General features: G+C 34.9%; 1 protein-coding gene and 1 pseudogene across 1 annotated transcript; one reads left to right on the top strand and one right to left on the bottom strand.

The window, feature by feature from the left end:
* The first annotated feature begins 13,014 nt into the window (after positions 1-13,014).
* LOC149559718 (uncharacterized) lies at positions 13,015-13,896 on the top strand. The gene is made up of 2 exons (XM_089827471.1): positions 13,015-13,239; positions 13,684-13,896. Exons 1-2 carry the CDS (start codon positions 13,015-13,017, stop codon positions 13,894-13,896), a joined length of 438 nt encoding a protein of 145 aa, XP_089683597.1.
* Positions 13,897-15,949: 2,053 nt separating this feature from the next.
* On the bottom strand, positions 15,950-16,555 carry LOC149559717 (pentatricopeptide repeat-containing protein At2g22070 pseudogene; annotated as a pseudogene).
* Between the last annotated feature and the right edge of the window lie 510 nt (positions 16,556-17,065).

Here is a 17,065-nt window from a genome sequence, read left to right as displayed (position 1 = left end):
AGGGGCCACCCTTACTTCACCCCAATAGTGCCCCAAATAGGATCAAAGAGCCTCACTAGAGTCCTAAGTCTGCCCTTGACTCGCTCATAGAGTCTCATAATGGCCATCAAAAGAATCTTTGATATTCCAATGTCTTTAAACCTCTAAAAAAAGGGCTACTCTAGGTACAAAATCAAACGCCTTATGAAAGTCCACAAAACAATAGTAGACTTTTGCAAAGTGATAATGAGACTCCTTAATGACTGCCTATGAGGTCAAGATATGATCCATAGTCTGATAATCTACTCTAAAACTAGCTTGACCTCTAGCCCTATAGTTCATCCTATCTAGTTCCTGATGAGAGCAATTCATGTCCTAGATTATGCCATATTTTAAATTTCGTATAAACCTTCATATTCATTTCAATTTCCATTTTCTAATTTATTTTCTCCTTCTATGTTGCATATGATCTAATATTTATGAGTAATATTTAATATAGTTATTAAATAGAATATGTGAATAAATAAACGAAATTGTATTCATCTAACCGAAATAATTAGCAACTAAAAATAAGGACAGATAGTTTTGCATTTCCTTTCACGGATAGATATAGATGAATCTCAAAAATCTGAGACATGGGTATTGTCCAGAACATGCCCCATTACAATCCCAAGTGGTAGAATCTTAAGAAAGTGAATGATGGAAAAGTTAGAGGTTGTTTTCAAAACGTGATTTTTCTAATTTACTATTATAGGTTCGGATTTCAATTTTCAAAGTTTGTTCTATCTTTTGTTGGTGTTATGACCATATTACTAGCTCAACATAGAACTCCTCCTGCTTATCTAAATTCATATGTGGTTAGCAAAGAATCCAACCAAGCATACAAGGTTATTTCTGCCAAGGAGAAGAGATAGTATAGTCTCATGTGGAAATCAAAATCACTCATCCATAACAAACGGTTTCAAATCCATATTGTTGCAAATAAGTTTAACTGAAGACAACATTGTTGCTGCAAAGCATTGCCTATTCTTGGCATGGGATATATTTTTGTTCTAAGCCACATATTCTACCTATACCTGCAGCAAATCACATGGCAGCATATGGAAGTAAGCTTGGCCTGTAACAAACCACTGCTTATAATAAAACCATCACCGTGGTTCTGATATACATTATGTTTGAGCAATGATAACAAATTGGTTATTCTTTGTAAGCCATAGATTTTTGTTATAACTTTGTTATGTAATAGCCACTCTTTTTAAAGAGTTCATAACAAAGTAGTTATTAAATTTTTAGAGCTGGATCTATATAAACAACAGGAGATAGAAGTTGGGAGACACATATAGTTCTGAAAAACACAACAGTGTACAGAAATATTGTTATTTTAAATCATAAGTTCTATATTCATGTGCATGGTTAAGATGTAAAAGCAATTTGTCTCTTCATCACCAAGAAGCTAAGGAGGAGGACCCACTCTAAAGTCACTTCCAGTGATTCTTTCTTTTATGGAGTGTGTTTAAGCTTGTTTTTATTTGTATTTTGATTAGTTTAGAATTACATGGTATGTGTTTTAATCATGTTATATTAGTTTATACATTCAATACCTATTTTTTATTGCATAATAATATTTCATATGAATTTGATCTATTGTGAGTTACAGTTATCTTTTATTGCAGATTAATTTTGTTGTTTTTGTTTCTGATGTTCCTGTCGCTAGGAAGTGACAGTTCCTATCACTGGGATTTGTTTAGTTTTTCATAGATTTAATTCTGTGTGTTGTAGTTGCATTCATAATCCCTCATTTCACAACTATCATCCCTTGATGGCATACTGCTCGGACACCTTTGACAAGCTTACACTCTCGGATTGACACGTATAGACCAGCCGAACTTCATCATAAAATTATTAATTGTTTATTATTATTTGCCCCATCGTTGGCCTATCAGTTCCCCTGAAAGAATAGTATTCAATGTTGTGGCATAAAGTTTGGCAAAGGTATGCCTAATCATGATGGTCTTGTAATTGTTGGGGTCAAAAATTGGCCTTTTCTTATGAAACAGATGGATCAGGTGCCTCGACCAAGCCTTCAGAAAGCTAGTACAAACCACTCTATTAAAGAGTGTGGTGAGATAGGAGCCAATCACTGAGCTATCGAGCTTGAGTAGTTTCGCCTAGAAACCATACTCATCGACAACTCTACTGCATTTCATCATTCTGACAATCTCGTAGATGATGGAAGTAGTAAAGATATCAATGTGAGGGTGTGAGATGAGGTGAAGAGGCAGTTGATCTAGGATGTCATAAAGGGTAGTGGTGTGGGAGATGATGAAGCACAAGTCGACGGAGCAAGGTAGGGTGGATACCATGGGAACAAGGTGTTCCAAAAGAGCTTCAAGTCCTAGCTAAGTGTATCGTGTAAGGAACTGTATTGTGAAGCAATCTAAGCACATTTCTTCACACGAAGAAACCAATGGTAGGAATGTCAAAAATTGAAAATATAGTTGAAGGGAAGGTCTCAAAGGTTAAAGTCAAGCGACCGTGAAAGGATTTACAGTTGGCATCAAACCAACAGTTCATAAGGCACTTGTTCTAGTGCTTTTATCTAAAGATAGGGTGGTGGGGGATGGAAAGGAAACTCAACTCTGACATGGCTATAGTTAAGAGATCAAACATGGAGGAAGCATGGTTACACTCAAAGAAATAATAGACGAGAGGAGTCAATGTAGGTGGACAATGAAGAGGTCCTCATCACCCTAGGAAAAGCGGAAGTGGAAATGGCTAGGGCTATGATCCAAAGTAGCCAGGGGGGTGGGGATGTGGGTGAAGGTGTGGTGTGGCCTTCCCCATAAAGGGAAGGGGGGACTGATGAGAGGGGGGAGAAGTGAAGTGCTAGGCACAAAAGAGAATAGTAAGAAAGCAAGAGATGGGTGATGGTGATGCTACAGATGCAAGAGATGAAAGAAGCACCAATGATAATGTAGTCAACCACACTACACCCCCATAGTGTGGCTAATAGGTAAAAGGCTCAGATCTAGGAAAATAAAGAAGGTCGTTCAAAATAACTAGATCAGAAGACTCACACAGCTAAAGGAGGTGATGACCATAGATAGATAAAGGTCGATGGCGATCCTCAAAAATATGTTGGAGTCCCAAACTGACATGATCAAGTTCTATAATATAGGTCCATTCCATCCCTCAGTCATGTATAGGGGTCTGTCATTCCTTAGTCTGTGCATTGAAGTCACCTAAGATAATGTTGTTACCCAAGGCATTGAATCTAGAAAATGCACTCAATCAGATCAATAAGTGGATCACTGTCCTCGATATTGTGAATGGCATAGGGTGAAGAGGTTGGTGGAAAGTAACAAATTTCGATGATGATGTCTTTCATGGCATACTTGAATCCACATAAATCTGGCATGTCTGTCATAAATAGACCATAGAAGTAGCATTGAAGAGGTTGTCTCTAATCAGGCAGGCACCACCTCCAGGCCCCCACACACCACCTAAGGAGTGAACCTCATCCTTGAAGATTGAAAACCATTGATAACCATCGAGACCCAGACTCTCATGGGTCTCAATGATAGCTAAGATATCTGCCGACCCTACAACATCCTAAAAAGGACCTTGAAACGTCATTTTTTTTATATAATTAGAATTAGTTTGATCTTCAAGATACCACAATTAACCAACACACTAAGTGATGAACCCAAACATAAGAAACTTACCTTCATAAAAAAAATAAAAAAAATAGAAAGTATAATAAAGATAAAAATTATCTTCATAATTAAAAAAGAAATAAATGAAAATTTTAACAAAACAAGTTTAGCAATTCAGAACATTTAATTACAAAGAGTGGTTGTGCTTTTTTTAATTATTTAAAATAACTATTTAGAATATCTGAAGTATGATTTAGATAGAATTCAAAAATAAATAGAAATAATATATGATAGTTGAAAATACATATAATTGATTTTAATAATTACTACCAAAAATGTTAAAAATAGAAAAAAAGATAAACAATTTTGTGAGATAGATAAAATAATAAACTTTAACGGGGGTGAATTTATAGATATGTGTTTGATTGAAATAAAGTGGAGTTTAATTCTAAGCACCATGAATTTTATGAAAATACATAAAAATAAAAATTAGGAAAACACTACGCATAAATTTTAACTTATGCATAATGCCATTGTAGAAAAAAGTAAGAAGAGACATTACATAAATGTATACGTGAGGTGGTTAAGGTTGTCAATTAAAATTTTAAATGTTTCAAATGTAATAAACCCAACCATAATCTTAATTATAATCTCCAGGCCTTGATCATTATCATAAACCATAACCCTAATAATAATACAACCTGACCTAATACTAATCCTAATCCTAATCATAATTTGAATTGAAAATCCTAAACCTTAACCCCAGCCTCAAACACCCTAATAATTATTGAAATGAAAATATTAAATAAATTAGGGTTATGATTATGTTTTTAGTATGCTTAAAATTAGGGTTGGGATTTTATATAGTTATTAGGATTAAGATAGTACATTAAAGTTTAGGGTTAAAGTTACAATTCAATTGAAGTTAGGTTCATGGTTAAGATTGTTTTTTATAAAATGCATGTTTTAGCCTTCACCTGAGCTCTAACCCTTTGTAACCCTAAATCCTATATACTAAACCCTAATCCTAGTCCTACCAAAAAATATAGTCCTAGATGGGAAATCTAATAAAATATGTAAAACTCTAATTTCATATTTTTTTATCCAAGTTTCATAATCCAAACTATATAATTTATCATTATCCTAAGTGCAAAGTAGACCTTTTGGCCAAATATTACATATATCATAATCAAAACTACGACCTTTTCTATATTTCTAATTAAAATCTAACCCTAATGCAACCAAAAACTCTATTTTGACTCCTAAATTTAATTGTAATCATAATCTAAACTCTATTCCTTATTTCAAAAATATATAATCTAAGCATAATCCCTAACTATAATTTTTAACCTATACTTGAAAGTTAGCTTAATAATAGATTTACTCCTGCCCCTTTCTCAAAACCTAACCATAGCATTAACTATAATTACCATTCTAAAACTAACCTTAATCATAAATCATAAATGTAATCATAATCGTAAGCATGCCTTTACTCCCTAAATGATATTAATCAGACCTTTAAAATGTATCCCTAACCTTAATACTAACCATAACCCTAATCCTTACCCTACCCCTAACCCTTACCCTATTCCTTACTCTACATGTAAACTTGACTGTCATACTAATCTTTTCTCTAAACACCAACCCTAACCATGATACAAACCTTAAACCTAATCCTTATCCTATGGTTTATCCTAACCATCATACTTCTCCTATTTGTAAACCTTGCACCCTATCCCTAACAATTTATCCTTACCCTAATCCCAACCCACACCCTATTCTTGGTCATAACCCAAAATATCTTATTAATCCTAGCTCAAACTTTAATCGTAACCCTAACCTGAACAATATCTCTCGACCCTAACACTAACCTCTTAACCCTAGTCCTATTTATGCCCCTAAAGCTGATCATGCTATTAATGTTAACTCAAAACTCAATAAGCTAATGTAAACCAAAACTCAAATGTCAATCGTAAATTTAATTTTAATTACTTGAAAAAAAAAACATAAGCACAAAAAATCATTATTTTTAAAAGAAATCTATTTTTCTAAACATATTTTTGTTAGAAAGGTTAATCTTTCCTTGGATATATTTTAATTAGGATATTCCAAGGGTCCCTACATGTAATTTGTCCACTTGTACGCATGTGGAGGACATGTCATTATTTGTCCATTATTCCACATGTAAGGACAACTCTTGTTTATTTCTTTATTTAGTTTATCCTCCTTAAGAGGATTGTGACACTTTGCACACACCTATTATGAATGTGGCATTCATAGAAATGGGAGTTACAAATGTAACTCCTCTCTCATCTCTATATAAGAGATGCTCCTCCTTCTTTCTTCATAACTACACACCACTCTAAGCACTTGATGTTATTGTATTGAGCTACCTTTGCTCCAACACTCTCTCTCTCTCTTCTTTAGGCATTTGCCTTCATTCATAATAACTCACAAGGGGTTTTCTTTGCTTTCCCCTTATAAATCCTTGTCTCCATTGTTGAACCATCTTGGTGTATGCTCTTGGAGTTGCTTATCTCATGGTAACATTGTTTCACACTTAACTTACTTGGATTGTTTCTCGTTCCTTGCTCAACATTATTCATTTCTTACATGGTATCAGAGCTTGGTTATCTAATCCTTGTTTTAAGTTTTGTGGTGAAGGTTGCCATTCATTGGAGCACACCTTATTTGGAGACGTTATTGAGAGAAGAAGATTGTGTTGTGATCTTAGCTCGTTTTAACTAATCTTGTGCATGCAAGTTTTTTTTACTAACCCTCTTTGGAAGGCTTGCCGCCAAAGGGTTTTCTTGCAAAGCTTCATTTTTTTTACTAACCCTCTTTGGACGGCTTGCCGCCAAAGGGTTTTCTTATAAAGCTTCTTATTCTTTTCTAACCCTCTTTGGACGGCTTGCCGCCAAAGAGTTTTCTTAGTAGTTTTTTTTTGGTTTGTTTTGGACGGCATGCCGCCAAAACAAAACATATTACAATAGTGAAGCTTTTTATCTCTTTATTTTTCCTCTCACTTTATTTATCAAAAAAATTTTAGGAAAAATAATATATTTTACTATTTTAAAAAAATATATATTTTACTTCTTTTTGTTTTTTTTTTAAAAAAAAAAACAAAAACAACAAAAAAATATAGTATAAAGTTTTTATATATATATAAAAACTAATTAAAAAAAAACTTCTTTTATTTTTTTTAAGGCGGCCGCGCCACCCGCGCGCCACCTCGTGTCTCAGCCACCCGCCGAAGGCACTGTTACATATTTCGGCCCGAGCTCGCTGCAGGATTTTCGGCCGCGCAAATCGCGCTGCCGCATGCGCAAATCGCGCCGCCGTGCAAGAAAATCCCACCGCCGCACCAACAATCCCGCCGCCGCGCAAACATTTGCGCCGCCGCGCCAACATCCTCGCCGACGGTTACATTCCGCCGCCGCCACCTCTGCACCTTTACCGCGCACTCTGCATTTTTAAAACCCCCCACCACCGCCCGCGGCTCACCGCTCCACACACGCGGGGACCACCGACGTGGGCCGCTCCCGCCACGCGGCAACCATCGCCCGCGGCTCGCCGCTCCATACACGCGACGACCACCGACCACCGCTTTCTCTTGCCACGCGGCAGCCACCGCTCGCTTCCCTCATTTTTTTTGATTTAAATCCGTTTCCCCCTCCTTCTTTTTTCATTTTAATTAAACTTTAATTATTTTTAAATTCCACTATCACTATTAATGATAATTAAAATAATTTTTAAGAAAATCAAATATTCTTAAAAAAAATAATAATAATAACATGAAATAATAATAATATAAAAAAAAAAAAAAAAAAACAAACAATTTTGTTCAATTCATAAAAATTTTAAGTTTTTTTTTTTTTTTTCCAAATCATTTGATTCTCAAATTAAGGGCATTTTTTTTCAAAAGAAGGAAAAAATTTTAATTTTTTTTTTTTTTTTTTTTTTCCAATCATGTCAACATTAATTCCAGAAATCAAACTTAATTATTCAAATTATCATTCTTGGAAAACTCATATCTCATTTATTTTTCGTTTTAAACATCTCTTTGAAATAGCCACTGACCCTTCGCTTGAGCCTGGTTCAGCAGCTACTCAAGATGAGAAAGATACCTGGAAAGCTAAAAACGAAGAAGCTTTAGGGTTAATTGGTATTTCTATTATTCCAGATTTGTATGTCTTAATTGCTCACTGTTCTAAAGCTCATGATGCATGGTCCATCTTGAAGACCAAGTATGACAGTAGCGATGAATATCGCAAAATACAATTGCAAGATCAACTTGAAGATCTCAGGTATGCAGATTTTAAAGGTATGGATGAATTCCTCTTAAAATTTGATTCTCTTAAAAGTCAAATTATGGCTTTAGGTATTCAATTAGAGGATATTCGTTTAATCCATCTTATTCTTAAAAAATGTCTTCCAAGACAGTTTCAACAGTTTATAACCAATATTCATGCACAACTTGCTATTCCTACTTTATCTTCTCAGTTAACTTATGTTATTTTCCAAACTTTATTGAGACAAGAAGAAGCTAAGCTAATCCAGTTTGGTACTCTCAAATCAACTGAACATGCATTTGTCTCTAGAAATTCAACTAATAATACTCGTTCCAATAATCATAATTACAAGCCATCTAATTCAAATAACACTAACAATAAATTTCATCCCAAATATAATAATACCCATCACCCTAATCATACTCGTAATCCTAATCAGAGGAACCATTCCAATCCCAAACCTCATTGTTCTTATTGTGGCAAAGATGGTCACCTTGTTAATAATTGTTTTAAAAAACAAAATGATTAAAAACCTATGAATCATAGTACCAATCATCAAACCTCAAACCATAGAAAAGGTAATTCAACTTATTCTAATTCTCGTCAAGCTTTTACTTGTAGCTTTAATCTTTGTAAACCTCTAGAGTGGATTGTTGATAGTGGTGCATCCCAACATGTCACCTCTCATAAAGAAATTTTTGATTCCTTATAACCTGATATTGCTAACATTCCTATTCAGTTAGCTAATAATCAGACTTGTAAAGTTGAAGGACTAGGTGATGTTACTATTCCTAATGGTAAATTGCATAATGTTCTATATGTCCCTGACTTGAAAACTAATCTAATTTCTGTTTCATAGCTATGTTAGAACTATAAAGTTGAATTCTACAAAGATACATGTTATATTATAGATCCTCAAACTCTCAACGTAATTGCTTATGCTAAAATGGATAATGACAATTTGTTTAAATTCCATGAATTTGCTAGTTCACGATATTCTTTACATACTTCTATTGATTTCAATATATGGCATGAAAGACTTGGTCATTTAAATTCTGATTATATTACTTTCATGCAAAAGCATAATATGGTTGATGGCTTGCCTAACATTATTCCTTCCAAGATTACCTGTACAGGTTGTATGAGTGGTAAGATGCATAGGGAGCCCTTTCCAAGTGGAAAATCATGGCGAGCAACTCATAAGTTTCATCTTGTCCATAGTGATCTTTTGGGTCCCATGGAGAATACCTCCATCCAAGGTTCTCGGTATGCACTTACCTTTGTTGATGATTTTTCTAGACGAACTTGGATCTATTTTTTGCATAGCAAGGATCAAGTTCTTGATATATTTATTGAATTTCAGTTATATGTGGAAAGGCAATCTGGGTATAAACTTAAAATTCTTAGAACTGATAATGGGAAAGAATATGTGAATAATGCTTTTCATTCTTATTTGAAATCATGTGGAATTAAGCACGAGCTTACTATTCCTTATACACCACAACAAAATGGTGTAGCGGAAAGAAAGCATTGGACCATTGTTGAAATGGCTCGAAGCATGTTGCATGCTAAGAATTTGCATTATAAATTTTGGGCTGAAGCCATGTTTTGTGCAACTTATATTCTTAATCAGACTCCTACCAAAGCTCTCAAAGCTATCACTCCAGAAGAGGCTTGGTCTGGTAGGAAACCAAATTTACATCATTTACGGATATTTGGTTCTACTGCTTATGTCCATATGCCCAAACAGAAAAGGCATAAATTAGATGCTAAGTCATCTCCTTATATGTTTGTTGGCTATGATGAACACACTAAGGGTTATCGAGTTTATGATTCCACTACTAACAAAGTTCAAGTTGCTAGAGATGTCTGTATTGCAGAAATTGGAGTTCATGACTGCTCTACTACAACGGATGAAGAATTCAGTGGCACTAAAATTGTGCTAGTGGAGGACCAACCTCCCTCTCTTAACCCTACTCTTTCTTTTAATCAAGTACCACAGGTTATTTCTACTCCTCCATCTCATGATACTCAAATAGATACTAATGATACCATTCTTACTCATGATTCTTCCTCTAGTGATAATTCCATTACAACAAAACGTAAACCTAAATGGGCTCAAAATCTCATCAATGAAGCTGATGATTATATTTCTAAATCTGGTGGAATTAAACATAGAAGGATTAATTATTGTAATTATGCTTTGATGACTACTATTATGAATTCTAACGATCCTCAGTCTTTTGATCAAGCTAACTCTCAACCTCATTGGCAGAAAGCCATGCAAGAGGAATATGATTCATTACTTGCTAATCACACTTGGGATTTAGTCACATTACCTCCTGGCAAAAATCTAGTTTCATGTAAATGGTTATATAAAACAAAATTGAATACTAATAATGAAATTAGTAAATTTAAAGCTAGACTAGTTGCTAGAGGCTTTTCCCAAATTGAAGGCTTAGACTATAATGAAACCTTTGCACCTGTTGCTAAAATGCCTACTATTAAATTAGTTCTTGCTTTAGCATCTAAACTGAATTGGCCCATTCATCAAATGGATGTTAAAAGTGCCTTTTTAAATGGTGAGTTACATGAAGAAATCTATATGGCTCAACCTCCTGGATTTGTTAAGAAAGGTAGTGAAAGTCTAGTTTGCAAATTGAACAAATCTATTTATGGCCTTAAACAATCACCTAGAGAATGGTATTCTCAAATTAATTCTTTCTTCATTTCTCAAGGTTTTACTAGAAGCAAAAATGATCCTAATTTGTTTATTAAACATACTACCGATGATATTATCATTGTTATTGTTAATGTAGGTGATTTAATTCTCACTTCTAGTTTAGACATTTTGATTTCTGATATTAAATTCCAACTTCAACAAAAATTTCAAATGACCGACTTAGGTATCTTACATTACTTCTTAGGTATGCAAATTTTTCAAACTCCTAATGGTATCTTTGTTTCTCAAAGAAAGTATGCTTATGATCTTTTAGAAAAATTTAAGATGAATGACTCTAACCATGTTTCAATTCCATGTGAATTAGGAACTAAATTAATAAATGATATGAATACTCCTTTTGTTGATGAAACTTTGTATAGACAATTAGTAGGAAGTTTAAATTATTTAACTCTTACTAGACCTGATATTGCTTATAGTGTTGGTTTAGTGTCTCGTTTTATGTCTAAACCTCAACAAACTCATTTTAAAGTTGCTAAACGCATCTTAAGATATATTAAAGGAACTATTAATATAGGCTTATTTTATGATCCAAACTCTGAATTCATTTTACATGGCTATACTGATTCCGATCTAGGTGGAGATCCCAATGATGGGAAATCCACTTGTGGTTATGTTTTCTTTGTTGGTTCAGGTCCAATTTCTTGGAAAAGCAAAAAGGAACACTCTATTTCCTTATGCTCAACAGAAGCTGAATACAAAGGTTGTACCAATGCAGCTAAAGAAGCTTTGTGGATTCGAAGACTTCTTGATGATTTTGGTCTACTTCAACAATCACCTACACCTATACATTGTGACAATCAAAGTGCTATTGCCTTGGCAAAGAATCCAGTATATCATGCTCGCACTAAACATATTTCACTTCAACATCACTTCATTCAAGAACAAGTTGAAGACAATCAAATTATTCTTCTTTATTGTAAAGGAGAAGATCAAGTGGCTGATATCTTAACCAAACCACTTTCTAAAGAGAGATTTTAGTTCCATTGTAAAAATTTGGGTTTGCAACCCCTTGAAGTACACTCCCCAAGTAAAGCTTAAGGGGGGGTGTTAGAAAGGTTAATCTTTCCTTGGATATATTTTAATTAGGATATTCCAAGGGTCCCTACATGTAATTTTTCCACTTGTACACATGTGGAGGACATGTCATTATTTGTCCATTATTCCACATGTAAGGACAACTCTTGTTTATTTCTTTATTTAGTTTATCCTCCTTAAGAGGATTGTGACACTTTGCACACACCTATTATGAATGTGGCATTCATAGAAATGAGAGTTACAAATGTAACTCCTCTCTCATCTCTATATAAGAGATGCTCCTCCTTCTTTCTTCATAACTACACACCACTCTAAGCACTTGATGTTATTGTATTGAGCTACCTTTGCTCCAACACTCTCTCTCTCTCTTCTTTAGGCATTTGCCTTCATTCATAATAACTCACAAGAGGTTTTCTTTGCTTTCCCCTTATAAATCCTTGTCTCCATTGTTGAACCATCTTGGTGTATGCTCTTGGAGTTGCTTATCTCATGGTAACATTGTTTCACACTTAACTTACCTGGATTGTTTCTCGTTCCTTGCTCAACATTATTCATTTCTTACAATTTTGAAATGATCATCATAAAATATGGTAAAAATATTTAATATTTAATAATATAATTTATTATAGATTAAGTATATATTTAACTATAAAAAACACGATTGCTACTAACTTATATATATATGCAATCGACAGATATCCTTGTCCAAGACACTTCGAAATATATCTCTTGACTTATTTTATATATAATATATAAAAACTAATATATGACTAGTAATATATACCTATTTCCATCACCAAAAAGGATCAATACAGCCATCAAATTGAAGACTTGAACTAGTAATATATGTCTATTTTCATTCACCAAAAAAATACAAAATGTAGACGTTACAAGGAAAGTCGATAGTCCATGCAAAAGACCTTCCATTTTTTCCAAGGGCAAAGCAGGGTGATCCGTACGCTCTAGTTATAATATAACTATCACTATTTGAAACGCATGCGTTTCAGATTCTCCCCACAAATACGAAACGCCAGGAGCTCATTTCGTAGAGCCTGGAATGCATGTAGACCGTCCCCTTACGATATCTTTGTCGTCGACATTACTTTTACTTCAATGGGCCCACTCACGTCTTATCCGCGTAATGTTAACATTTATTTCACTGACATATAAATGCCATGCCCCAGCAAGCCGCGTCAGTTGTTTTTGAAATCCTATAAATTGGCCTTCGCTCAACACTCATCTTCCATGTAACTTTTTGAGCTATTTACGCAGCCGTCTCTATCTTGACAAGTATCTCAATTTCTTGACAATGGCGGATTCAAACGCAGCAGAGCATAGGGGTCGCGGTTTATTTGGCTTGTTTGGGAAGAACAAAGAGGAGGAGACACATCAGCAGCATGGTGCTGTCGTGGAGGGAGACGTGGTGGGTGTAGCTCCTCATGAGCAGGGACACGTAGGCGAAAGCGAGGAGAAGACAGAAGAAGGGGGACTCATGGGAAAGCTGCATCGCAGCAAGAGCTCTTCTTCAAGCTCTGTACGTTTATTTTGCCCATCAATGCTTTCATTTCTAAGTTGAATAGATCAGATGGAATACCAATGTGCTTGGATTTGAATCAATTTTTTAACCCTTCTGAAGTGCTTGTATTACGCAATAGCTGAATTAATTATGGAGCCCCTGTTGTTCACGGTATCCATACCCTCAACTATCCTGTTATGGTCTCTTTTTGTTAGGGCGTAAGGTTTTGTGTTACTGAGCGGTGATCTTTTATTTGGCTTTTGGAAGTGCTATTAAAATTTGACCAACGGATCACAATCCCTTCATTATTTTAGATTTGGTTGCATTTTGTTCCACCTTTTGCCTAACCAAATATTTCAATTTTTTGCATTCTATTGAAATTCATCCTACCTTACGTACTTTTATTGGTTAAATGATTACATGGATTGGTCTCTGATCTGTTGAAATGCTGTGTGTGTACAGTCCAGCGATGAGGAAGAAGATGAGAAGGGAGAGAAGAAGGAGACAAAGAAGGGTGGATTGAAGGACAAGTTGAAGCTTAATGGAGACAAGAAAGAGGAAGAAGAAGACGGTCATGTGAAGGCTGAGGAAGAAGGGGGTGAGAAGAAAGGGTTGACGGAAGAGATCAAAGAGAAGCTCCCTGGAAACCACAAAGAGGGAGAAACAGAGCATTGAAAGAGCAAATGAATTTTATTTTTTGGGTTGTTTCATCTTATAACGAGTTGTGTGTAGACCACCTCTGGTTTGAAGCATACTGTGGATTGTATGTATGCTGTGTTTTTCTATATATAATAAAGAGTGTGACGGTGTTGGTTCTGGTTTGTAATTGCAATGTTTCAATGAGGCCTCTGTTTCTAATGGAGACGCGTTTAAACAATTTTTCCATAAGAAATTTGGGCCAGCAGGGGCTAACCAATATAATTTGTTTATTTTAAAACGTGAAGTTAAAAAGTTTGATCATATCATGGTGCTCAAGGAGACGGGGAATGCATTGATAGGTTTTGTTGGTAAACAGATTTGTCACAGTAGAATTTGTCCAACAGAGTGTGTGGCAAATCGTTCACAATAGTTGGATAGGCCCTTGATATCCGGCCTTCCTCTGCGTTTGGAGGGGCAGCTCCCTCATATGATATAATTTCGAAGCTTTTTAAATAGATATAAAATAAAAATTGAAGGGGGAGAAAGCTCATGATGACGAATGCACCACACGACTTCAAGGCTTTCCCAAACTACTAAATTAAAATTGCTAGTAACAATGATCAAGATCTACGCTTGAAAAACTATTACTAGCACAACGTTGATCCACAGATTCATAAACATCTACACCATACCGTGAGAATGCTCACTACAAAGAGAATCAACATTTGAAACAATTTAGATTCGAAAAGAGGGAACTCAAACGGCACATTCCATTATTTTCTTGCACCAAGAAAGCAATAGAGATTTTTCAATTCAGAAAATAAAAAGTGTACATACTTTCCAAATTTTATCCCTGGATCAAAATTTCAGCATAGTGTTCCCTTATTTTCTCAACCAAAAAGTCCCCTTACAAAGCCAAAAGGTGTCCTTATATAGACATAGAGGTTAATAACTACCTCTCTGAGGTTAATAACCACCTCCGAAATATGAAATTTTGGAAGGTTAATTAACCTCAAGAAAATTAACCTATACAAGGAAACTTGTAAAAACAAAACTTTAGCTAGAGTTTCTAAAAACGTTTGCATATACAATCACCAATTTTTCTAGCTACTAGCCCTATCTATCTGGACACAATTGACATATCTCGGAAAGCTCTGTAAGCATCTCGGATGAGCATCATTGATTCATAGTTTGGAATGAGCACATTTTCCATCCTGAGTTTGGCTGTGAGATATCTATCTTGGATTTCTTCTGACTCCTGCCGATAAGCTGGCTGTAAAATGGCTTACATTCAAATAAGTTGAGTTCTTAACCTTCTAAAAGGTTAATTTTTTGAACATATCTTAACCCTTTTTGTTTTTTTTTAAATTTTAGCAGGTTAATGGTTAAGATTGTGTTTGGCAGGTTAATGGTTAAGATCTTGAGCTCATCTTAACCTCTTTTAAGAAGTTAATTTTGGAGGCTTACATTAACCTTTTGAGAGGTTAAGAAAAACATGTTTTTGGTGGTTAACATTAACCTTTTATTCGGAGGTTAAGAAAAACACGTTTTTGATGGTTAACATTAACCTTTTAAGAAGTTAAAGGTTAAGAAGTACGTGTTTTTGGCGGCAATCATTAACCTTTTATATCTGGAGGCTCAGAAGTTGGATTTTAAAAATTTCAAATGCTGCGTGGAGCTGGGAACAAGCCGGAGATGTGGAGGCTTAAAGACTCACAAATTTCATAGATAGAATGATCCATTTAAGGCTTAAAACCAGGCAAGTTTTAAAATTAACAACGGCTTATAAAATTGAAAGTATTTTATAACCGGGCAACAGGTTTCAAAGGAACTCAACTTATTTATGGATAGAATACTCAATACTTGTGAATACTTTTGTGTAAGTACACACATATGAATTTAGATTCATAGGTCAAATAATAACTGAGGAATCTTACTGTCATAGATATCAGTAATATCTCTTTATCAAAAGGAAAAATTGACTCTTACTAGCATAGATACCAGTACTATAGCAAATCATATATATACAGGGTTTGGATAGTGGGCAGCAATTTTTTATATTTGTTATTAATTCAAAATTATTTCCAACTTATTTGACTACAGAGTCAATATTTGCGTTATTCAAATATTTGTGCATAGCTTTTGGTTTCATCTTGCATGGTTTATGATAAACCAAGAGTTTATATATTGAAACAATTATCTCATGAAGTGTCTTTAACAGACGGACGATCTTTATAATGCGAATATTGTTCTCTGAAGGAGTGCTCATAAGTCCATAAGCAATGGCTAGCTTCTCACTGTGGTGATATAAAACTTGTTTCTTGAGCTCCTCCTCCATATAATGGAGTACAAAGCTTGTGTTTGGAACATAACTTGCATCGTCCATCTGCCCAACCAATGTCTTCAGCACTGCATAGATTTTGGCTGATTGTGGGTGTGAACTATCCTCTGACCTGAATGCATGCACTCTGTTTTTCACTTCAATCCAGCTACACCCTGGATTCTTTCTTATTTCTCTATCTTTCATCATATTTCTCACCTTGGCTGCATCATTCCACCCACCAGCTACAGAATAGATGTTTGAAAGTAGCACATATGATGAAGTATTTTGAGGCTCTATACTAAAAAGCAATTTTGCAACATGCTCTCCAATCACCAAATTGCCATGAAGCCTACAAGCACTTAACAGTGTCATCTAGATACTGATATTAGGTTCAAGTGGCATTTTATGAATATAGTCATCTGCCTCTTCTAGATGGCCAGCATGACCAAGCAGATCAATCATGCAGGCACAATGGTCCATCCTAGGCATAATGTGATGCTCATGACTCATGGAGTGAAAATATCGCCTTCCTTCCCAAGACCTGCATGTGTACAAGTAGTAACAACACCAATGTAAATCACATCATCTGGTCTTGTGCCCTTGTGTGACATTTGCTCAAACAGCCTTAGGGATTCAATGCCATGCCATGCTGTGAATAACCATTGATCATTGCATTCCACGACATAAGATCATATTCATATAGAATAAAAGTTTCATATAGAATTTTCTAACTGAATAAATATAAAGAAAGGAGCAAAAGTGTTATATAGAATTTTTTTCCAAAGAAATGGAAGACTAGGATTTTTGGAGTACCAAAATAGTCTATAACGGAATAGTTCATGTTGTTGATTTTTGTCCCATCAGCTGTAGAGGTTCCCTTGT

Source organism: Cupressus sempervirens, chromosome 4 (assembly GCF_028749045.1).
Source record: "Cupressus sempervirens isolate cs-2001-9-10 chromosome 4, ASM2874904v1, whole genome shotgun sequence".
NCBI classification, from domain to species: domain Eukaryota; kingdom Viridiplantae; phylum Streptophyta; class Pinopsida; order Cupressales; family Cupressaceae; genus Cupressus; species Cupressus sempervirens.
Note: the sequence above shows the minus strand (reverse complement) of the source record. Positions and strands in the feature narration are given on the sequence as shown.